The sequence below is a fragment of the Sphaeramia orbicularis genome, chromosome 24 (assembly GCF_902148855.1).
Source record: "Sphaeramia orbicularis chromosome 24, fSphaOr1.1, whole genome shotgun sequence".
Taxonomy (NCBI): domain Eukaryota; kingdom Metazoa; phylum Chordata; class Actinopteri; order Kurtiformes; family Apogonidae; genus Sphaeramia; species Sphaeramia orbicularis.
In genome coordinates, this window is record NC_043979.1 from 33,655,182 (window position 1) to 33,680,469 (window position 25,288).

At 36.6% G+C, this 25,288-nt stretch overlaps 1 protein-coding gene across 1 annotated transcript in view; it reads right to left on the reverse strand.

The window, feature by feature from the left end:
* Positions 1 to 326: 326 nt before the first annotated feature.
* Positions 327 to 25,288, reverse strand: part of tagapb (T cell activation RhoGTPase activating protein b) — a 46,608-nt gene continuing 21,646 nt past the window's right edge. The window contains exons 3-14 of the mRNA XM_030127748.1: positions 21,426 to 21,596; positions 12,410 to 12,574; positions 8,123 to 8,164; positions 7,217 to 7,301; positions 7,057 to 7,110; positions 6,604 to 6,667; positions 6,190 to 6,341; positions 5,194 to 5,355; positions 4,850 to 4,959; positions 4,385 to 4,571; positions 2,817 to 2,898; positions 327 to 2,147 (exon numbers count right to left, since the gene is read on the reverse strand). Of these exons, the coding sequence (XP_029983608.1) occupies positions 1,045 to 2,147; positions 2,817 to 2,898; positions 4,385 to 4,571; positions 4,850 to 4,959; positions 5,194 to 5,355; positions 6,190 to 6,341; positions 6,604 to 6,667; positions 7,057 to 7,110; positions 7,217 to 7,301; positions 8,123 to 8,164; positions 12,410 to 12,574; positions 21,426 to 21,596 (2,377 nt within the window). The 3' untranslated portion in view covers positions 327 to 1,044. The remainder of the gene's footprint in view (positions 2,148 to 2,816; positions 2,899 to 4,384; positions 4,572 to 4,849; positions 4,960 to 5,193; positions 5,356 to 6,189; positions 6,342 to 6,603; positions 6,668 to 7,056; positions 7,111 to 7,216; positions 7,302 to 8,122; positions 8,165 to 12,409; positions 12,575 to 21,425; positions 21,597 to 25,288) is intronic.

The window sequence follows — 25,288 nt, forward strand, 5'->3', positions numbered from 1 at the left end:
GTTTCCTCCTGTTAGAGTATATGTGTCAGAACATCGTGTTCTCTCAATGATGCCTGTTTCTTCTGTTACGCAACAAATCAAGCAAAGAGAAGTTGAATTTCACCAGTCATTTTAACCCATTTAGTCAGTAATCGTAGTAATCATAGTTTCTGAACAGTCTAATCTACTGAATTAACCTACAGGCGTCCAAACATGTGCTGGTAGAAAAGCTTTTATCTGTGCAGTATTTTGCTTCCAGTTTCATTTTGCCTACAACTGTGACAGTAATACTGGACTTGCATAAGAAGGGTGGAAAATGGTGATAAATATTACTCATACACAAATCATCAAGTGCTTCTGGACTTTATTTAAATGTGCAGCAGACAAGTAAACTGCATTTTTGACAGAAAAGTGCTTCAATGTAGTGAAAGAAGAAGAGCATGCAAGGTCAGAAGGATGTTACAAAAAGCCAAAAACTTGCGTGCTCACCTGTACAAGTTACTATGTTAAAGAAAACTCACAGAATACAAAAAAAAAACATAGCATATTTAAACCACAGTAAACCGTGTTTTTATAGCTTCATTGTGATAGACTAGTTATCTATCAAAATAACTATACATATATTACTATATGTACTCTAAACAGTACTACTGACACAGTGCAACCATCACGGCAGCACAGACATGGCATTTTTCCAAAGTGAGACAGTGAAAATATACAGGATTTTATGTACATTTACAGCTTTTCTCAAACACGGAGCTGCTCAGCCTTAAAACAGTTTCCTCATTTACAAGAGTAAAGGGAGGTGCACAGCATGAAAGCAACTCAAGCCCTGGTAGAGTTCAGACACTCCCAGTGTCGAAGTCAGAAGGTCAATCTGGTTAACCTTCTCAAAGGTGTGTCAGCGCCCTGATGACGTGACTGGAAAATATACTTCAGGTAGCTTACTAGCAGTATGAATAAAATAGTCTGTTTTGTGTCCTACGTCTGAATTATTTCTGCCTTTAAGTCGGTCTGTACGAGTGAAATCCAGTGTGTGAAACCTCTGACATCTGTACAAGTCCCTCAGACGTACGACTCCTTAGCATAAGAAAACTCCTCAAACACGGGCTGGCTGCACCGCCGGGACACGGCCTCGTGGCGGCCTGCGGACACCGACTCGGACATGGCTCGCTGACGGAAAGGCTGCCTCCTCTGGACGCTGACGCCTCTGTCCTGACCAAAGCAGTCCACGTACTGGTTCACAGGGCAGTCATAGTTCACAGAGGAGGGGCGGGACCTCCTCTCCAGCTGAATGGCGTCGTGTACGGTCATTGAGCCGTACTGCGGAGGAGGCCCCGCGTTCTGGACCGCCTGCTCGTACGACGGCGGCCTGCACGGCAGCGCGATGGCCGACAAGGGGCGCGGCTTAGGCAGAAGTTCGGAGGGCGCGTCTGTTTCGCTCTGAGAGTCCTCCTGCAGCGTTTCACAGGGGAAGGAGTTTTCCTTCTGAGAGTCCCCTTTCTTCAGGCTGTTCCTGCTGAAGGCACCTAAGCTCCTGGTCCTCAGCAGGACTTTACTGGTGACTCTCATGGACTGGGAGCGTCTCCTCTCGTCTGAAATTGGCGTGGGAATGTCCGGCTGGGGCTTTGCTACTGGAGTGGGTTGGTTAGGCCTCCTGGAGCAGGTTGGTGACCCCTGTGGAGAGCTGGTGAACACAGAGCCCTCTGATTGGTTCGAGGCGGTGCTCTCCAAAGACGAGCATGAGCAGCCTCTGACGCCTGTGGCATAGATCTCCATGTTAGAGCTCAGTTTGTGAAAACCCACAACCGGTCTCACTCCACCTTTTCCTCTGAGCAAGAAGGAGTCATCTGAGATCTGCTTGGTCAAAGGCTGCTCCTCATAGTCCCTCCTCTCCACTGAGCAGTCGTCGTGGCTCCTAGCGTGGCTGCACAGACCCTTCAGATCGGCCGAGAGGACGATGATGGGCTCGGAGCAGCGGCGGTTGAACGGCGACTTTGTGAGAAAGGCGGCGTCGGAGGTCCAGGAGGAAGTGTTGGTGCTGGGGCTGAGGGAGGAAGAGGAGCCAGTGTCTCCTTGTGCGGAGCTGGTGCTTTCTCCTGCTTCTCCATCTCCATCTGGGTCGGTGCTGTCGTATGCAGAGTCATGATGCTGGGAGGACAGTGAGTCTGCAGAGGAGGAAAGCCAGACATCAGTATCCTTAAACACATGTGAATTCTACTAATTATACAGTCTGTCATCTACTGTCACTCAAAGCTCCAGGTGTCATTTGCTTTTCTATTGTTTGATTAAATGGGTTGTTTTCAAAGAGCAAAGACTGCATCTTGAAAATGAAGCCAACGTGTCAGTGTCTTAAAATTATAACAGTGTTGATGACATTCCTGTGAGGCTTCATAATCCCCCACTGGATTTCACTCTACTAAGTCAGTCATTCTTTTCCAGGACTCAGCAGCTTAGCCCTCTCTGACCCTCAAACTCTAAACTTTGCATCACTGTTTTCCAAATGACAGACGAATAAATGCTTCTATACTTCTACAATATGCTCCATCCACTGAAAAATGGCTTCTGGTTAATATTGGATTTTAGCTTGAATGCATCATGTTAACTGACCTTTTCTTTACCCTCAATTCTGGAAAACATTTTTTTTTTCATTTCTGCTGTAGAATAAGTCTGACTTGACTTTAGTGTTGTAAAAAAAAAAAAAAAAAAAAAAAAAAGAATGTGTTTTTGGTTTACTCTCTGTGATGGCTTTACGTATGTCTGTTATTCCAAGTTTACATATTTAATCAAATCAGTCCCTTAGACGAAAAAACAATGTGAGTGATATTTAAAGGTACCTTCATCTGTGTCCAGTAGATTGGGGATATTTTCTCCAAGTAGCTCCCAGTGCTCGATCATGAACTGAGTTAGATCTGTCACCTGTAACAAATCAGAAAAAGAAGCAGATGAGTAACACAAGAAATGACAACTGAAAATGAAAATTTAAGTGAAGTGTGAATCAAATCTGGCTTTCGGATTAAACAGGACATGGGAGTATTTTACTTCCAAGTACTAATAGTGAGTGACACATTATATTCAAGTAGGAATTGACTGGTTCTTTTTAAAGTAACAGAATACTGACACTTTATTAGACATTATTATTATGATGTGTAATTATATTCTTATTCATGTGTATGTGTGTGTGTATATATGTATATGCATGGGTACTTGCATGCATATATGTACATATGTGTATGTGAGTGTGTGTGTATGTGTATATGTATGTATATATATGTATATGTACAGGTACTTGCATGTATATATGTATATATAAATGTGTATATGTGTGTATATGTGTTTATACATTTAATCTACAGTCAAGAGCGTGGTCTGACATTTCAATGCACTGTTTTAACCTTGTTTTTAAGATTGTGTGTGACAAATAAAATCAATCTATCATTCAATTCAGACTTGACTGTACTTGTATGAGTAAAGGTGATGATTCTGTGGTCAGAGTGAACACTAAACATATCAGAGATCTTTTTATCACAAGCGATCATGACTTAGTTGTACTGCATAATAGTAAGAGATAGTGAGAAATTAAGCCTTTAGCCCCTGATGTGTCTGTGGTGAACATTCTGAATGTATGATGGATTTGAAATAATCCTAAAAATTCAACCGTTTGCTCATAAAGAAAAATTTCAAAACGTGCTGATAGAACAGACCTTCGCTTTCCACAAACATCTGAGCATGCTCAGTGCAACCCCCACAAAACACTGAGCAGTGAGTGAGACTGACTCACTATAATACTAGACAGTTTGATTTTTTTTTACCATCTTTTTCCTGGTCATTTTTTGTTTGTAGTGGTGTGTGCAGTGTTGTCAGGATTTTCCTTTATCTATCTATCTATCTATCTATCTATCTATCTATCTATCTATCTATCTATCTATCTATCTATCTATCTATCTATCTATAAAGCTCTTATTTACGGCTTATTCTGCATGATCATACTCTAAAACACCTTGGTAAAAGCAGCTTTTCCTTAATAACCTTGTCATTATTGCTTATTAATAGTAAGTACGGATGTTTTTATACAGAAGTATACTCAGTATGGGTATATAACGTGGTTTAGTTGTTATTAATGTACAGTAAGTAGGAGGAAACTGAGGAAAAACTATTATTTGTAGGAAATGGAACTGAAGAGCGACCAATAAAAAGCTATTATGCTACTGATATGTTTGCTAATAATCGACTACTTAATCAGCTTTTGTTCTAATTTGCTCTTGACTAAACAATCCGCTTCCAGGAGTCTGTACAACTGTAACAACACTTATGAAACTTGGTGAGGTTTTCTGCACCATGAACCACAAAGCTTCAAAAGCCCCAAACAGAGAAAGTACATTCATACTGAGAGACCCTCTACTACCTTCTTCATCTTCTCCGGCTGCTCATCCAGGGGGGTGGCGTTCAGCTGCAGCAGCGTGGGCCCGATGCACAGCGCCAGGTTGGAGGCGTCCATCTTGTTGATGTCGGCGCTCTCCTGGATGTGATGCAGGACGCAGACCAGGTGCTGCAGGAGGAGTTTGTTAGGCCTCGGAAGCTCATCCACCACACTGTTGGCGGGGCAGAAAAAAAAAAAAAAAAAAACAGGAAGGAAGAAAAAAAAAGGAAGAAGACATTAGCTTGGCGCTCTTTTTTTTTTTTTTTTTTTAATTCAGTATCTTCCTCTTTTTAAACAGACAGCGGGTTGTGTTCAGCCACAAAAAAAGTAGGACAACGGAACAAACTCAGCTCTATATACTGATTTCCTTCCTTTAGTGTCCCTACTTCAGTGTTAGCTCGACTTCCCAGTTGTCAGTATATACCTCATTAGCAGCTATTGATTACTTACTTTCTAATTTCCAGGGCTCTCTGCTGGGCGTCCTTACAGTCCAAAGCTGCCATCCACTTGTCATAAAACTCAGTCACCAGCAGGCTACCAGGAAGTTCCTTCAGAAAACTCTAAAATAAACACAGCGGGGCGGCAATGAGCATTAATTCCACCTGCATTGATCCATGACAACACACTGTAGATACTGATACTGGACAAATAAACTACTATAGTGATGCAAGGCTGTGTTGATGTACTGCTCTTATGTAAAAAATCAACTATAACCAGTGATTTAAGATGTTTTTACTCATACATTAAAGCACTTAATGTTATGAATGAGCAATACAGCTCATGATTGGACGTACTTTGAGTAACCCCACGAGCAGAACAACCGGCTGGCCTTCTAAGTCCACCTCCATGTCGCTGTTAAGCTGCTCTCTGACGTCCTTCATGTTTTTGGAGTTGCATTGCTTCCGAAAAACTCCCTCTGTGGATGGGCCGTTCTTCCTCAGCAACATCAGGATCTCCTAAACAGGAACAGGAAAGAGGAAAGAGGAGAGGAGTTAGTAAAAAAGACAGACCTGTGCTTTTCAGAGCGCTGTCGGTTCAGGTGACTTCGCTGGTAGCATTTGTGGTTGCATGATTTCCTTTGCGCATTAGCATTTTCTGAGAGCAAATGTCAGAGGTGAACTACAAAGTTGAGTGTTTTTAGTTTTCAAGTTCCTCATGTCTAGCCTTCACTGCTCATTTAGTTTAAAGTAGCTATATATTTAACCCATAAAGACCCAAACATCCACCACAGACCAAAATAATCTAATGATCTAAACTGTTTAACACCTGTTGATTCACCGGTTCAATCAATACATGCAAATAATTGGTGTAAAATGCAGTTTGTCATCTTTTCATGCTCATTTGGAAATTCAGAGGCTCTGTAGTTGCCATGGAAACACAGTCATCTTCTATAACACTGATTCAGCAGTAAAACCCATGGAGTTTGATCAGTGACAGTGGATGGAGACACTTGGTTTATGTTCAGTTAATCATAGTCATTTTGTCTTTAGTTTTCTCTGTTTTTGATACAATAACCCTCAACTTTAATCTGAGCTTTTATGTAAATTAAATATAGGAAAACACCTGATTTATATTGATAAAATGCAAAATACAGAGGATAATATTATACTAAACGGTGCTAAATCACTTGAGAAAATTTCAGGAACTGACATAAAAGTAGCACTTTATGGGTTAAGCAATATATGTGCACGTTACACACACACAAAAAAAAAAAAAACATTCAATCCTTCCAAACATTTTAGAGGATGTGTGTGAATTTAATGTGACATTTGAAGGTTAAGTGAACTTACTGTGACTGATTTGGGAAGTGAGGCCTGGTCGGGGCAGATCCTGCTGAGGGGCTGTCCGAACAGCTGTTTCTTGGCGTCTGCATCTGACCCTCTTGATTTGCTGATGAAACTGTGGCCCTTTTTCAGCCTCCTCACCAGGTTCCATTTAGAGTCTGGTTGTAGCAAAAGTGTTTCATCCATCAGTTTGTGCCACTATTAGTGATTCACTGTCCAACATTGCAAGTATAACCCTACATCTAATGTGCAAACCAATGTGAAAAAAACATTTTCTTCACTCGCTCAACCCGTTATGAGTCGAGGCGTTTCCGTTTTCTGCCTCTGCGGTTGTTCTCTCTGGTCTCATCTCTACACATGGCACACCTAATGAGGCCCTCCTTCAAACAAAACTGACGCTGAGTGGCCGTTCAAACTCACCAATGGACTGCGTCAGCTTCTCCTCATTCAAGTCCTTTGCTGGAGCGGAGATATTTGCATTGCCCTGGCAACAAAATAAAGAGAGAAAAAAAAAATGGTGTGGTTATGATTATGTAAGAGGAACATCAACATGCTAGAAGAGAGAGAGGGGATGGGTTTGATCTACTAAACTAAACCGCCCAACACCGGCGCACATCCTCAAAACTCATGCCTGTTTACACGTGAACGAATAATCACCACAAAATAGTCAAATCGACACAACCAGATGATTCATTTTTAATTCAGATGATTATCAAAAGTTATATCTGGTCTGTTTGAGCTGCTAAAACTGTTTACTTTTTGCAAGTATGTATTAGTACATTTGGAAACGGTACATATCTGTTATATGTAGGCATAAGCAAGACTGGAAAAATGCAGGATATTTATTTAAATACATTTAAACCGAATACTTACATCAAGGCGAAACTCAATTAATTGTTCCATGCCACCTCCGGTTAGAGTTTTAGTCTGTTTAGTAGCAAGAAAAGCACAATAAGACACAAGAAATGACAAAGAATGTGGGAGATAACTTAGCAAAAGCTGGGGTATTTTAGTATTTAAATGAGAAACTTACTGCGATGTTTCCACTCAACACCTTCATGAGTACGTCTGGAGGTGAAGAAGCACAACCAGCCCTCACTTTTGCCTCTTTAATTTTGCTTTAAAAAGAAGATACAGAAAATAATGTGCATTTAATAATGAATCTTTAAGCTGTTTTTGCTTCTTTTTGATTTTCAGAATCAGAATCAATACTTTATTAATCCCAAGGGAAAATTACTGGGTGTTATAGTCGCTCCATTCAAGTATAGTAAAAAGTAGCAAGAAGAAATGATCAATGCAACAGAAAAAGAAAAAAAAAACAAATATACATGTTGAATCACTCTTTTAAGACACAAAATTATAGCAGCAATTTGTACAATACGTACTAGACAATACATTCTCAATATAATTAAAGAAATATACATAGGAAGTGTGCAAAAATATAGTTTTAGAATTATTGTGATGCTAACAGTGAATCAACAATATACTCTTAAAGCACTTTTTGTACATTTTCTTTATATTAACTTATTATTTTTGCACTGCATTATATGAAAAGTTGGCTCACAATGAACTAAAATAGCATTTTATAGTGAATATGGCTGTTCAAAACAATACAAATAAACTTAATTTCTGTCCAATATATTATCTATATATTATCAATATGACAATTAAAGAAATATACATAAGTGTGCAAAAATATTGTTTTATATTTATTGTTATGCTAACAGTGAATCAAAAATATACTCTTAAACCACTTCTTGTACATTTTCTTTATAAAAACATATTATTTTTACACTGCATTATATGAAATGTTAGCTCACAATGAACTAAAAGATTATTCTATTGTGAATATGCCTGATCAAAACTAAAAATTAGCTTCATTTCTGTCCAAATGTTATGAATTATTTATGATAATTTGCTGATATAAGCATCCTCTTACCTGTGAAGAGTATCTGACCAGCGTTCTTTTACCTCAGGCGAGCTGTGGACAAAAAAACAGCATGGTATAGTTACTAATCCACAGTGAGACTGGAGTCGACGGCAAGTACAGTGGGAGGAATGAGCCCAAACGTGCACCCACAGTCTCTCTTAAGACCTCTGCTGGAAACTCTAACTCAGTCATGGGAACAGGAAGCAGCGTCACGGCGGGCCCCGACCAAACACCTTCCACTTCCTCTTAGGTTAGTTTTGCTGCAGTTTTGTATCCACGAGTGGAAACAGACCTGACGCGTGCCTACGTTTTCACCTGAAGACTTCACTTTTATTAACCTCCATTCACCCAAGGACAGAAAATTAGTGAGAAAAACAAGCAAATATTTCAAAAAACGGAGCACATGTTTTCAAATAGGCTCTAATGAGAAGGATGAGAAGGAATGAAACTTTCACACACTGAATGAAACTGAGAGAAAAATGGCATCTCATTTTAATACCAAACAAGTCAAAGCCCACCAGTCGATTCGTCATGTTCTTGGAATGAAAAAGGCAAAAACACAGTTGATTTTCATGATTTTGCGAGAAACGTGGGAGTCCATGAAGAGCTTAAATGGACCGTTTCTCTGTGAAGTTGATCAGACAGAGTATTCTTTGAGTCCAATAGTCGATTACAGTGAATTCTCTGTCTAGACTAAATGTAGACTTTTCCTTCTGATGGTGTTTTTTTTTTGTAAAGCCCTGTATTTCTTGATAAACTCACCCCTTACATAAACACCAGTTGAGCTCCCTACTTCTCATTTTGCAACATTTGTCTTGTGACGCTGAAGAGAGGACTTTCTTTTTGCTACTTCTGTTTTTGGGATGGCCACAGATCATAAGACCGTTTACTACAAATGTGGGATAGTTCATGAAAAAACTCAAGTTACGATAAATGACAGAAAGATCACAAACAATTATTGAAAGTCTATGTTTGGGAGAGAAGTAAAGCATTAAGTTTTTTCAGTTTGAAGCTTTATTAGTCTTACAGTTTGATTTTAGCTATAGTCCATTGCAGTTTTAGTTGTAGTCTAACAACTTTAATTGAAAATTTTTATTAGATTTTGGAATTAGTTCATGTTCTTCTAAGAAAATGTAAACAATTTGCTGTTTTATTCTTCTGTACCATGAACCATTACTATCAAAAAATGAAAAAAAAACATGTTGATTTTATTTGAAAGTCCTTTTTGTAAACTCTACATCTTTTATTTATCTATCATGTGAGTTGATATTCAGCTTAATGTTATGGTTAACTCACTTTATTATCTCCATAGGGGAATTCAATCAGCATTTCACCCATCCTAATGCACACACAGTATTATTACGATTCATTATATATACAGTCGCGTAAAAAATGATTAGACCATTAAAAGTCACCAAAAATAACGGTTATGCAATCAAGTACTAACTCCTGTGTGTATCATGTGACTAAAACAGACAGAAAAGAAAACATGGAATGCCTAAAAGCACTGTTTTTGGCAGTACAATGCCACAGATATTGCCATAGCTCTGAAATTAAACTCTTATGAGCTATTTTTGTTGTTATCATTATATTTGTCCAAACAAATGTACCTTTAGTTGTACCAGGCATTAAAATGAACAAGAAATTAAAGAAAACAAGGGTGTTCTAATAATTTTTTCTGCGACTGTATGTGATGATGATTAAGGGCTGCATATTTTCAAATCAATGTCATCACAAATCACCTGAAATGTGGATAATCATGTCATCTCATTCAGTCAGTGGCAGTAGTATGGTGGCCTTGAAGCTCAACACAAAATGGTTCACCAAAAAAACAAATAAAAAAACATAACAAGTCAGGACAGCTGTGATATTTCTTGTTTGTGATAGAACCCTGAAGCTGCCACCCACAATTCAATGTTACTTCCTTCATTTTCCCTTCCCCTTCCAGTTGTGACCCATGGGACTTTATTACAGTCAATGGTGACAGACATGAAAATTTCCTTTTTTTTTTTTTTTTTTTTTATGGGCTCAGCTGGCTGACAGGCAGCTGTCTGTACCGATAAGGCAGCAGCCGACACCAACTGTACTCCAAGTCAACATTGCCCATTTTTCTGACACCTTTGCTTGTGTATCCTCTTTTATTTGGACATTTTACCAGGGAGTATCTCACATTACTTTTTTTTTTTTTTTTTTCCTACTTGTCTTGTCCAGGATCCTAACAGCAGAATGGTAGTCTGGTTCCTTTTGGTGCTGAACAAATTTGCTTTGCCAAGGGTAACTTCATAAAGTGTATGAAATGCCCTTTGATATTCTGCTGTGTTTATTATGAGTTTTGTTGAACCACATTTCGATGCCGGACCTGACATGGGGGGTGGGGTAGAAGAAGGGGAGAGAACAAGAGACAAGAAGGTGGCGAAGACCCTCACAAGACAGTATCAACAACACAAACAGTAACAACCATGGAGACAATTATAATGGTAACAATAACTACAACCAGAACTGAATAAACTAGGCAGAAGAGAGAGAAAAAAACCCAAAACAAACAAAACTGCAACCCCCCCCCCCCCCCAAAAAACAAACAAACAATGAAATACATAAGACCTATGAAATGATGAATATAAGAAAAGAAAGCACGAACAAAATATCAAAAATTTCCAGTCCTGCTTGAATTAAACCATCGTTTATACATATGGTGTTCGTCTGTTTAAGTCAAGCAAGTGGCAGAGGTGAAGTCATCATACTTGTCTTTCTCCACAATCAGTTCTGAGCTGCTGAAGATGTCTTTGCAGGATCAACATGACAAATTTGTGGAGATTTTCATCTTTTTTTAATGTTTTCTCCTCACTCTCCAAGATTGAGGTAAATTCTGCCAGAGCAGTGGTTGTTCTAGTGTTGGTGATGCGTCCGTTCAACAGTTGAACACAAAACTAGATGCTTCATTAATATCATTTCTACAACCTGCAACTTTTTTAGCTTCTAAAATTATCCTTTAAGTGACAGAAATCATATGTATAAATGGTGGCATAAATCAAACAGGATAAAAAACAAACAAAAAAAAAAAACTGCCCATATTTTATATGAATTCAAAGTGGAAGGGGCAGGGCTTCAGCGCTTTATTGAATATACTGCTATGAAGAAAGAAATGGATTTGCAGTAGTTTTGGTGAGCATATTGTATTTTATTAGCATTTTTATGTTTTATTCATTAATTTCTGAAGTAAATATTGATGCTTATGCTTGAGATGATGTATGTGGTGCATCTGTGGCTGTAGTGAAAAGAGTCCTGCTGAGTTGTGTTCACTGGTTTAAAATTTGTGGGTTTTTTTAAATATATTTTTGTTAACTTTATTTTTCTTATTTTACTACAAACATGGTAAAACATACATAACACAAACAGCAGGATCAGGCTTCATCTGTTTTTGAAGCCAGCATCTGTCATTTAATTGTATTTTTATTAACCTTTATTTAACCAGGGAAACAAATTGTATAATTAGCCTATTTATCTATTTATTTATTCTTCTTGCTCTCTTTTTTCTCTCTTTCCCATTCTATCGTTTATATCTTATTCTTGCTCGAGGAAAGTTAGTGCATTTTTAGGATGTTAGCCCCGTTTTATGTATTTAGCTGAAGCCATTCAGTGTGAGCAGACTTTCCTATATCTGTCATGTTTAATGGTTTTCTTCCAGTATATTATGACTTTGTAATCTAAGTAATGTTTGTTATGTTAGTCGTTTGTCCAGGACAACAGATGGAAATTAGCTTCCCTGCTAAATCTGGTGCATGCATCTTGTTGTTTGTAACTAATGTCAATACACAATGTTCTGTAACTAAATAAATAAAGACAAATACAAATACATATCACTTTGAGATTGAGAACCTCTTTTACAACAAAGTCCTGGCATAGATTACAGATACACAGTTACAAAATTACACCGTTAAAACACACATAACTGACACATTTAACAATAATTTGTAAAAAAAAAAAAAAAAACAAACTACTTTTGCTTTAATAAGACTTTCATTCTTGCTATATGAGATACCTATCCGTGATGTAACGCCTTGTTATATTGTATTTTTTTGCATTGTACTGATGGTATAGTATTGATCTGGTACTATTTTTAGTTGCAGAACAGTGAAGTGATCATCTTCTGCTTACGTTCTCAGTGGACTGTGAGGTGTTTGAGTAAGACTGCAGTGTCACAGTCAGCTGAGGGCCGTAACAGCGACACATGCTTTATCATGTGTGTCAAAACTCGCCTCTGTTTGTATGTGAGTCATCTGTATTGTGTCAGCTTACCAGAAACACACCAAACACACAGTGAGATCCCAGGCCAGGATGAGGGTCACCCTGAGGTCGATGTCGCCCGGCGCTCCCTCCTCTTCCTCAGACTCACTTTCGAACCCATAGAGCCAGACGTCCTCCAGGTTCACCCGGTGCTTCAAGCGGTAACTGGCTGTCGACCTGCTCACACAGAAGAAGAAAACACTTTGGTTTTCTAAATAAACCTCTTTTTCTATTCCTCTGGGTCTTTTGTGATATATTTAGATTTTCTAGCCTCGAGAAAACAGGAGCTGAAAATACAGGAGTTCCTTTTTTATCCTACCAGCAGAAGTTCACCTTTTGGACTTTCCACATAAAACATTTGAGGAAGTTAGGTGAGACAGTTTAAAGAGTTAAAAAAAAGTCCCTAAGTGAACCAGGTTGTGGATGAATGGGTTGTGCTTAACTTTTACTTATTATTTTCATAATTTTCAGTTTCGGTTACACTTTGGTTATTTTTAGGCACCAAAACTAGTTAATTATGTTCAAGAAAATCTCACTGTTTAAAGCAGGGGTGTCAGACTCATTTTAGTTCAGGGGCCACATTAAGCCAAATTTGATCTAAAATGGGCCGGACCAGTGAAATAATAACATAATTTATAAATAATGTCAACTCCAAACTTTCCTCTATGTTTTTAGAGTGAAAAAAGTTAAATTATGCGATGAAAATGTTTACATCAACCAATTATCGTTAAAACAATGTGAATAACATGAACAAACTGAAATTTCTTTTAAAAAAAAAGAAAAAACTCAGTTCAATTTTAACAATATTATGTCGAATTAAAACAAGCTTTTTTGGAAATGTGGAGGGTACGAGGTGGGGTAATAGTATTGAATGGCGGTGCATTAAAATACAAGGAATGCAAAAAAGTTGTAAAGAGAGATCAGTTTTGGATGGATTGCAGGAAATATTGTTTAAGGAAGGAGATGAGATGATCTTTTATGGCTCCAGTGAGTTGATCTAGGTTTGAATGACCTTTTAATGGGTTAAAACAGTGATTTAATGATGATCATGATGATGATGTTTAGGAGGTGCGAAGGGTGCTGAGGTTGAGGAAACGTAGACACTCAAACCATGATGATGATGAACAAACTCATCCCCACCTAGTATTCAATTGTATAGACTGGACATGCATACATCTGCATTATCTCTTGCTGATTTTTTGAAAATTCAGGAATAATCTACTGAACATTTGAATGGAAACCATCTGTTTAAAATGTGTTCATGTGCCAGACGCATCTGACTCAGGCTACAAAACATTAGAAACCAGTCAATATTCATTACTCTACCTGTAATGCACTGCAGATAGACTTTGTTTTTAACCCATAAAGACCCAAACAGCCACTGGCGACCAAAATCATCTACTGATCTAAAATGTTTAACAGCTATTGATCAGCTCATCCAATCAATACATGTAAATAAATAGTGTAAAATACAATTTGTTATCTTTTCATGTTCATCAAATATGACCCATTTCAACGCTCAGAGGCTCCGTCATCTTCTACAACATTGATTCACCGGTAAAACCCATGAAGTTTGATCAGTGACAGTGTATGGAGACACTTGTTTTTATGTTCAGTTATTGATATCTTTGCTGCAAAAGTCACTTTTTCTTTAGTTTTCTCTGTTTCTGATATAATAACCCACAACTTTGATCTGAGCTTTTATGGACATCTACATGATCAGTCAATTAAATATAGGAAAATGCACAATTTATGCTGAAAAAATATAAAACAAGCAGGATAATATTACAATCAATAATGATAAATCACTTAAGAAAGGTTAAATATAGAGAAAAATTCATTTGGGAACTGCCACAAAAGTAGCATTGGGTCTTTATGGGTTAAAACATACAGCTGTTTGTGTGACATGCCTGATTCTGAAGCACTTTCTAAAGTAAAAGCAGTTCACATTGACATTATAACTCATGTTAATTCATGAAAATATAGCCATGTGCAGTAATAAAGGTGATATATTGAGCTGAAGCCTTGTCACTGTCAGTTTTAATCAAATCATGAAACCAGCGAAAATTCACACCTGAAAGATCATTTGTTCCTTCTTTAAACAGTTTCATGTAAATCAATTATCCGTACATTTATAGCACTGACCACAGAGTGTGTACTCGCATCAAAAACTGAGATTTGTGTAAGTAAATAGATACGAGCGCTAAAATGATTATGTTGGCCGTTTAGCGTGAAGATACTATTACCAAGAAGCATTTGAGTAAAATCACATGCATCCCATTATGTAGATTATACACTGGAGGGAAATCAAGGACACGTTCTTCTGTATGTGGATATTGAGTGTTAAGTGAGGAGTAGTGTTGATGTTTGGAATAAATAGATCCATAACAGGTTCAACAAGGTGCTTCAGAAATGGCTTGTGGACATTTTTTCCTTCAGTTTTCACAGTGTTTTCTGATCTTTCGACCTGTGTGTGTTTGAGGCAGACTAGTGTCGACTGTATCCCGGAGAGCGCACAGATTAAAAGGAATAAAGAGTCAGAGGAGACGAAACCTGAATCACCTGCAGCTTCTGGGAAAAGCGAGTGGATGCATTAACATGGTACAGTGTATAGTACCAAGCCTCTCTGATCTACAGTTCAACACAAATAACAAACAGCAGCAACTAATGTATACGTTCTGTATTTGTCTGTTGTGTGAGTTGTGATTCTAGAATATTAATTTATTTATTATCCGTTTTTTTTGTTTCATGAAAAGTGGTGTTTTGATATGTGTAATTTTTCATGGTGTTTTTTGTGACGTTTGTGTTTTGAGGAATGATGTGTTTTATGTAATGGTGTGTTATATGTCGCATTGTGGTGTTTTTAAATATCGTGTTTTGCAATATATGTGATTAAAATGTTTTTTTCTGAAATGTTGTGATTTGTGAACTTTTATCTTTTGTGAACTTTGTTTGATGTGTAATTTTTCAAAAATATTCCTGCATTTTGACATGTTTCTTCTAACATACTGTGTTACATATTGTTTTTTTGTGATTTTTTTTTGTGTCAATTGTCATTTTTTTCCTGAAATGTTGTGATTTGTGAACTTCTGCGTTTTGTGAAGTTTGCTTGATGTATAATGTTTCTAAAATATTCCTGCTTTTTGACATGTTTTTTTTTATAACATACTGTGTTACATATTGTGTTTTGTCAATTTGTTTTGTGTCATTTGTCTTTTTTTTCTGAAATGTTGTGTATTGTGAAATCTGGCCTTTTGTGAAGTGTGTTTGATGTATAATTTTTCTATAACACCCCTGCTTTTTGACCTATTTTCTGTGGTACATATTGTTTTTTTGTGAAATGCTTTTTTATGTCACTTGTCATTTTTTCTGAAATTTTGTGTTTTGGTCTTTTGTAGCATGTGTCTTATGTATTGTATTGACTTTTGTTTGTGTTGTTATGCATCATTTTCCTGAAATGTGTTTCAACATGTTTAGTTTTGACATGTTCTGTTTTGTGGCATGTTGTTTTGTAAGATGTTGTGTTTTATGAAATATGTTTTCATGTGTTTTGTAAAACATTTTGTGTGTTTTCTGAAAAGTTGTCGTGTTTCATGAAATGCATGTCGGGATAAGTGCAATGCTGTTGTGTTTTCCCCTCAGGGCTGCTGCACTTACCTGCAAAAAGAAGAGTTCTAAATGCAGAAATGACATACTTTGGATTGAATATATTTTCATCATTTTGTGTGTTCTCGGATCTCTCATTTGAGTGTCTCAAACAATACCGTGAAAAAACAAAACTCATCACTTTAGTTTGAAAAAGTAGCACTATATAAACCTTAAGAGCTTCATTAAATTTGTTCTTCAGTTCATCTGACCTCCATTCTGTCCAAAACAACATATTAAAAAGATGAAGGGAATTGTCATTATCTTTTCGGGTATTCAAGGATGTTTCAGAAGGGTATGCTACTATGTTTGGACTCCAAAGAGATAATATTAACAGAGAAAAGTTCACCTACCAGAGAATATATGTCTTAAACTGCCTTAAACTGTCACCTGATCTTTACATTAATAACATTTCCACTATAAAAACATGAAAAATAACTATTGGGCCTGAGAGGATCTGCTTGATGCTCTAAACAGAAATGTGTAGCCTTCAAAACAACATATAACACAAGCACTTAACACAAAAAAATAACTCTAAACAGATAAACATGTCTGATTTGGGGTTTTTACAGGTTCTATTTCTGATTAGTGCAATATAGAGTATGACTAGAAATTAATGTGTGTTCTTGTCAAATGAAATGTATGACACATAAAGGCTCATTACTGGCATAATGATTTAGTATTTGTAGCTGTATGAATGCACAGCGACAAACTCAAAAAAACCTCACATGTATGTTTACTGTATCGCACCGACATCCCAGCTGTGTGGGCACGTTGTGGTATAGAAATGAATGTTGCTGCCCTCCCACTCAAAAGCTACAAAACTTCCACCAGCTTTGACAAACAGCTCTGACTGAGCCGCTGTGTAACCTGAGTTCACCGTAAATAGAAAGGCGACACATGACTTAACAACCCAAAAAATCTAAGCTTCAAAGAGTTCTATTAAAAAAGCAGATGCAGGTGTATTTCATTTATCAGAACTGTTGATTTTTGATGTCTGTGACTGGTGACTGCACCACATTTAACAAAACGTTTAAGATTTTTAGCTGGTTATTATAGAAATATATGTTTGATATTTGCTAATGTGGCTTTATACGGTTGTGTTGTTTAATGATTATTATTATAGACGCAATACAGTGTAGTGATGAATGGAAAAAAAAAAAATTAAACTACTGTACATGCATGTTTAATATTTTAAACATGATTTGACTTCTACAGTGGTGTCTGTTATAGTCACTGACCTTTGTGACCTGGATAGGGGGGTCTTTCTCTCTGTTATCATGTATACATGTAACCGGGTATCTGTAAAAACTGATATTTTCACATTTTTTGCCTTTCATCCACTCTGGTTTAGGTCACTGGAAGCAATTATTTCTAAAAATTCATTTAGAAAACTGGGGAAACTAAGTTATAGGGTCCCAGACGTCCAAGTATGCGACAAAAACGCAACTTTTGTTTATCCTAACCCTAACCCCATGGTAGCACTACGGGTGTATTTATGTGGGTCTGTGTAGATGAAAAGTTTTCTGTAAACAATCTAGTGTGTAAGAATGAAAGTGGGGAAATGGGCGTTTTAATAAATATCCACCTAAGCGTATACATGACTTCAGTTTTAGGTGGTCTAAGCCCCTCCCTCTGAGTGCCTGACCACACCCCTTTCTACCTGAACCATGCCTGGTCATCAGTGAACACTAAATACATAAGTCAGCCATAACACTGTGACCACTGACAGATCAACAATGTTCTGTTTGCTTTTAAATTAAAATATAATTCCATGTAATAGTGTCTAATGCCACGTTTCCACTACGTCAGGGTGGTAAACTCATTTAGTTCAGGGGCCAAATTCACCCCAATATGATCTCCAGTGGGCCAGAACAGTAAAATAACAATAGTGAAAAAAGTAAAATTACATTATGATAATGTTTAGATCTACAATGTTTCCTTAAAAATCTGAATAACATGAACAACTTGAAATGTCTAAAGAAAAACAAGTGCAATTTGAACAATATTCTGCCTCGTTTTATCACTTGATAACTTAAACATGCGCGTTACAACTTACATGACAATTACAAATACACAAAACATTTAGTAACAGGCAGAATATCAGTAAAATTGCATTTATTTCACTTAAGACATTTCAGGATGTTCATATTCAGGTTATTCACATTTTTTGTAAAAAGACAGTTTGTTAATATAAACATTTTCATATAATTTTACTTTTTTACACTAAAACACAGATAAAATCTGCAGTTGTCATTATTTATAGGTTATTGTGACAATAATTTACTGGTGTGACCCAGTTGACATCTTATTGGTCTGTATGTGGAACGTGAATTAAAATGATTTTTATACCATTGATTGTTAATATCTTTGGTGTAATTTTTGCATTTCACAAATTCATCCCGTGGGCCAGATTTGACCCTTTGGCGGGCCTGTGCACTACGTGGAACCGACTCGACTCGGCTCGGCTCGGCTCAACTCGACTCGGGTACCAGGTACTCTTCCTGGCGACCGTTTCCATTACAGGATACTACAGACTTTACAGTACCTGGACATCATAGCGATGCGGTGCGTTACTTCTGTGTCGTCTGCTCAGAGAGTTGCTGATAAACTCGTTGCATGTTGTCTCGTCAAGCTCACGCTGAATTTTTACATCTGACAAACTATGGTGTAGTTTTTTTTGGGCTGTTACCATGTGGATTAACCTACCACTATATTTACTGTAAACTTCCGCATCTGTTTATTGTAAAACACAGTGTCACAGAGACAATTCTCTGACCAATCAGTGGTCTGCAGTGTTTACACGTCACGTTTTAGCACCTGGTCCCTAGTCCTGGCAGAGGTGATACCAAAAAAGTAGTACCGGGTACCAGACTCCAGGTCGTTTTTCGTAATGGAAATGCAAAAAGGCTGAGCTGAGCCGAGTCGAGCTGAGCCGATACCACGTAGTGGAAACGCGGCATTAGTGCATCCAATTTTGCATCTAAAACTAATCTAATCTAATTACAGAATAAATATAGTGTATGATAAATCTGAAATGTAATCTTTTGCAAACATCCTCTTGTTTCTTCATGATGTGTTGATGTTGTGTTTTTGTCGTATTTTTTCTCCTTTTTGGTTTTACTGCTTTATTTCCTGATGTGACAGTTTTTTAATTGCATTCACCATGTTCATTATCTTTTTGTATTTCCTACTCTATCTAGCATTGGGCTGTTTTTTTGTTTTTTTTTTTGTCATCTTATGTTCACTAAACAGTCCAAGTCCTGCTCCTTCTGCTGTGTACCATGGGACCTAACTATGTAAATGAAAAAAAATATGTACAGTAGTTGATGGAGAGATATGGAAGTCACACATATGTAAAGATGATTTTACAAGCAAAGAAAAGAAAAAGCCAAGTTGCAGTTTGTGTCAAAGATAGTAACGAAAACTGTTCATTCTGTGTGAAACAGCTAAATGGACTGCATCTCTCATCACGTGATACACTTCAACAACACCAAAGCAGCCACTTGGAATATTTTTTCTCAAACTTCAAGGTGAAAAAGTATTAAAATAGGTGAAAATCACTATGAATCTAGTGAAGTTGAAGGTCCACAGTGACAGTTTTGGCGTCACCTCCACGACTTTTAGATGTGTAGCCTTTCATTTTACATGTTTTCACATTCTAATACTTGAACAGCTATACCATAAACTCAACTTTCTTGCCTTGTAAAACTATCTTTTAATTTGAAAAACATATGTGTAAATGATGGTATAAGCCAGACGGGATCAAAACACAACTTGTCTCTCACCGTTGAGTGTAACACTTTTTTTTCTGAAATTAGATCCCACCCCCTCTCTATTTTACTATATCTGTCCATGTCATCTCTGCATTCAAGATGTCCATATGTTTTTCTGTTGTCTGCTGTTGGACTGTGTTTCTTTTCATTTCTTTTTAAAGGTGATATGTAAATGAACTCACTATTGGTATATTAATTAACAGAGACCATGTAATAAAAAACATAGTATTTATAGTTTCTGTCTGATTCTAAATTAGGTACAGATTCTCTTTTTGCATGTTACTAATGTGACAGAAAATCAGTGAGAACTAAAATTAGCTTCCTCTGGAATTTTAGGTTTCATTTAAATACAACAGAATTTTAGGTAAAGACAAAAACTGCTGAGTTTCCCCTCATGTGACTCTACTTTGAGGGAATCACCATGTTTTCCTTTCCTTATTTAACTATAACTGGTCTGCACGCTGGGAGATTCCCTAACAGTCCGACTGTATAGTTTTGTTTTTACTTCCTCTTTCAGTCTCTCGCTGCAGCTGTCTCAATACATGCCCATTCTTCTACAGAAAATTACTCAAATGTCACATCAACATCACAACATCGGGTGATTCAGCAGTAATGTAAAGGTGTCGCTTCAGATTTCAGTGAATGAAAATCATACCTTGATTTTATTCATATATATACACCAGTGCCCATGAAGTTGGCATGAAATATTTATACCTCTTCTCATGAAATGATTGTGACAATGTGATTTAAAGTATAACTGGGACTCAGTACGTAATTATTGTATCTTGTCAAAGGTGATGAATGATGTGTATAAATAGGAATAAAAGGAGGAATGTGCCTAAATACAAAATTATTCCAACTTTATGGGCATAGTGCATGGCATATACATGGCAAACATTTTAGGCCACCTCTGGCTTTGTTGCTTTTACAATCACAAGTGTGTGCTCCTGGAGGATTCTGTTGGGTTTCTGTAAATTGGCTTAAAATTTGATTTGATTTGATCTATCTCTCCTTTATGTGAAGCACTTTGTAACATGTTGTTTTAAAAAGTGCTATATAAATAAAGCTTTACTTAATTACTTACTTACTTACTTACAGGGTTTAAATGAGCATACATATTTATTCCTTATACTCTTTTCTTCGGAAAATGCAGGAAATATGCAAGAAAGTACAGGAAATATGTACCCAGCATTAAAAGACACACAAAAAACTAAACTAAATGGGTTGTAAAAGTTGAAGTCACTATTTAGTCTGACCCCAAGACAAGAAGCAGCATAAAAGATTAGAAATATCTGACGTGTTGAATGAAATCTGATGTAAAACATCAGAAAATTAGTGCAATAAATCTCATATTGTCTGAACAAAAGGGTTCAAGTGCAAAGGGATATCACATTAAATACTACCACTTTGATTATTAGAAGGTGTTTTTTTTCCAGAAAATTGTTTTTACTGCTGTACAGACTTCACATAAATCCAGATTAGATCTTAATAAAGACTTTAAGAAACGCATATGTAGTCATTAGAACTTTACAAAACAAACAAACCTAATGTTTTCTAGGACTTTCGCACATTACATTAGAATATCCATTATAATCTGTGGTTCTTACTTGAGTTTTGCGAAGATGATGACGTCTCTGAAGAGGAACAAATGTCTCTCCTGGGTTTTCGTGCCCTCTGTGACCTGAACACACTCGTCCAACAGTAGGTCTCCGTTCTCGCTGGTGAGGCCAAGGACAAATGGACTCTGCTCCACAGAAACCCAGCAAGAAACCTCCTCCCTGACAGAAAGGGCACACAAATGGGCAGAGTAAAAAGACCAACCCACATCCAGAGTCCTATTATCCTTTCAAGACTACAGACCATTAATCAATCTCCAGACCATTAAAGTGTCACATATGAGACATTCAAGGATATCTACGATTTTAACAAGGTAAAAGATTGTAAGTGGGTTCAGTATTTTTAATTCATCTCACATCTTTGAGTGCAGTATGTGTCTTGATCTGTCATTGTATGATTAACTACAAATATTTAAGTACTACAGAACTATTAAACTTCCAGCCTTGTAACCAGTGTCTGGAGTATTTAAGCATGCATGTACATCACATAACTAGTCCAACACAGACAAAAAAGTCTCTTTTCCGGCTCAAACAAAAGACAAGACTTGATTCTATAAATAAAATCCCAGTTTCAGTATCATTTTTTGACCAGTTAGTGAATAAGGGATGTAAATGATACTTGTTGAGTCAAATAGTGAGATAAAAACTACAGCTGAGAGCTGTGAGAACCTTAAGTTTAGTGTTTTTTTATTTGGCAGGTGATAATGACATAAGTTTTGTTTTATCTGCATTTAAAACTATGTTTAATCCAAGCAAGTTTCATACCAGTTGGGATATATATCACTATATCATCCATACAAAAGTGGATTTGATTGATTAAATATGTATTAAGGTGTACTGCACCTTTTCTGGTGCTCAGCCTATCTTGGCTTACAAGGTAACGTAACTTCAAATGTCAAAATGACTTTCAATTTATATGCAAAAATGTCTTATGTATACAATGTCCTTTGTCTTAGCTGCCAGATATCAACCATAAATCTTACAAACAACAGTGAAAATTCACTAGAAACATTTTGATTTGACATTTGATTTATATTTTAATTGCATTCTGCACTGTAAAGCACTTTGTGACTCTTGTCTGTGAAAAGTGCTCTATAAATAAAATTTACTTACTTACTTACTTACTTACTTACTTAATATTATTTATGTACATGACGAATTGGAGTGGTCCCAAGATCGACCCCTGAGGTATCCCTTTGGTTACAGCGAGTGAACTAGATCTGAAACTTCCCCAACCCATATGACAGCATGATAATGATAAGACAATAAAGTGTTTGTTATCCATGTAATGTTCATCCTTATGTGCTTTTATATAGCCATGGCTGATAGGTCATTTAAGTTCCTCATTAAAAACCATGTAGAGAGTAAAACCAAGCACTGTATTATTATGAAATGGAGGCAGCCTATTACTCCTCATGGTCGTTATTATCATAAAAGCATTTCTCTGAATAAAGTCTTGATCTGCCACATTCCACAATTAACATTAGATTTTTAGGCAGTTGTTGTCATTAATAAGACCAGCATGTGCATACAGTATCATACAAATACCACAAAAAACCCAAAGCCGTCACTGTATTGTTACACAATAATGATATTACATAATCTGTGTAACTACCGGTTAATTTTGTAAATTTCTCCACACAATAAACCTCTAGTTTGCCCAAAAATATATTCAAAAACATGTAATTACGCCAAATAATTGCACTGAACCACCATTTTGGAAGACGAGGACCATTGTTGTAGCGTACTTTTACTGGAATGAAAAATATATAAAAGGTGTTTTCTTCAGTTTTAAGGTGGAAAATGGATTTTAATGAGCCACAAATTCCAGTACATGGTATTAATAATCTTTATTTAACCTTTATGCTGTTTTAGTAGAGAAGTGGGTTTTGGAGACCAAAGTGACAAATTACAATTTAACAGTATCATTTGTCTAATGACTTGAATCATAAGTGACGCAAATAAAATGCTGCATGAATTTCTTAACAGCAGCTTCTACATTTAGTTTCGCAACAAAATGACTAACATTTTAGAGACTAATGTTGAGCAGCAGTGCCTTTGCTGTTTGCCTGGTAACAAAACTGAGCTAACAAACACACACAGAACAAAACACTGCTCTATGATTACTATACAGATCAGATTGGCTGAAATCCTCTAACCAGGGTTCCTATAGGTTTCTAAAAGTTATTTTTAAGACTTTTTAAGACTATTTAGAACAGAATTCAATGCCCATTTCACAGCTGTTTCCCTCCACTCCTGTCAACCAAGTCGAGAATTATCTTTTCTCCAACCAGGCATGATTAAACTTGCACTTTCCCATGCTTACTTTTTGCTTGCAAGCCATCCCTTAAAGTTCGCAAAGTCAGCTTTCTCAGCAGCGTGCGCAGTTAACGGCTGCATGTGTTGGGCTGAATGTTCTGTGATCATTTCTCACTGGGGGCTGCAAAGTTAGCGATAACCGGTTCCTAATTTCAGAATAAATTGTCGAGTTGGAACGGGTGGAACTGAGTCGACTAACGTTACTTTCTTTGAATCGTGGACATTTCTCAGATGCATTTAAACACAATACAGCAAACATGTTTATGGCAACATTAACTTAAGACCTACCATATCAAATTTAATACCTTTTAACCCTTTATAGGGCATTCACAGAAATATTCTGAAATTTAACATTTCAACCTTAGTGTGTTATTGGAGGACATAACAAGACTTAATTACTTTTGTGAAATTTTTCAAAATTTTTTACTGTCATGTAGAAAAACAAGGTCAATGAAGTTGCCATATTTGGTTCCGTGCCCGTACATGGCCAAAAAAAAAAATATCCAAGAAGTAAATATAAAAAAGAAAATGAAAAACACATGTAAGGTAAAAGGAACATGCATTTTTGAACCTTAGAACATCTTTAGAACATCAGAAAAACATAACCTCCACATTATCCCTTTGAACATCATTCCTTACATTAGTACCATTACTTCATGGTACCTAACAAAGCAGGTACACTCACTGTTCTTGCAGAGGTGGACCTTACAGACCCTCTAGACCACATTGGACCTGAGACTGTTGACTCACTTTCCTCACTGTAACTGTTGCTGTTACTGCCTTGTAATGTGTGTGGAAATGACCAAAAATAGTCACTTGCTTGATAAAGGGTTAAAGACTTTTTTAAGGTATTAAAGGCAGATTTGTAAATTCAAGACTTTTAAGACGTTTTAAGACCCAGCGGGAACCCTGTCTAACATTTGGAGGTTAATGCATTTATCTTCCCATACATCAATGTTTCAATCACACAAGCAGATGTTAAATGTGAATTAAAAATACGATGAGAAGATATTTCTTTCAATTTTTACATATGTAACAGATTAAGCAGGTCTTACCTAAGTGTTTTATAAAAGATGGTTAGTGTCTCAATTTGTATTCATGGAGCAGTAACAGACAGATTTATGCCATTAAGAAATTCACCAGATTTAACTTAACTTATTGTGCATTTAAATTCAAGGTCACATTATCATGAGTATGAATAATATTTACTTAAATACAGATAATATATCGAGATCTGTCGTATCCAACTTGTCAGCTTTGAAATAATGTGTCCTCTTTGAAGTCTTCATGTGTTGATAGTTGTTGAATTTCTAATGTAAGCTGTCATATACGTGAAAACTAAATGAAAATCAGCCAATATTTCACATCAACAAGCACAGATCATGCAAACAACTTAATATAAACAACATTAAGGTCAGTATCCCCATTTTCCAGACTCTTATTGTTGTAAAATCTCCCTCTAAATCTGATAATTGATGATAATCGACTCTACGTCTGACAGCACTTAGAGGTCATTACATCTCTGTGAATTTTTT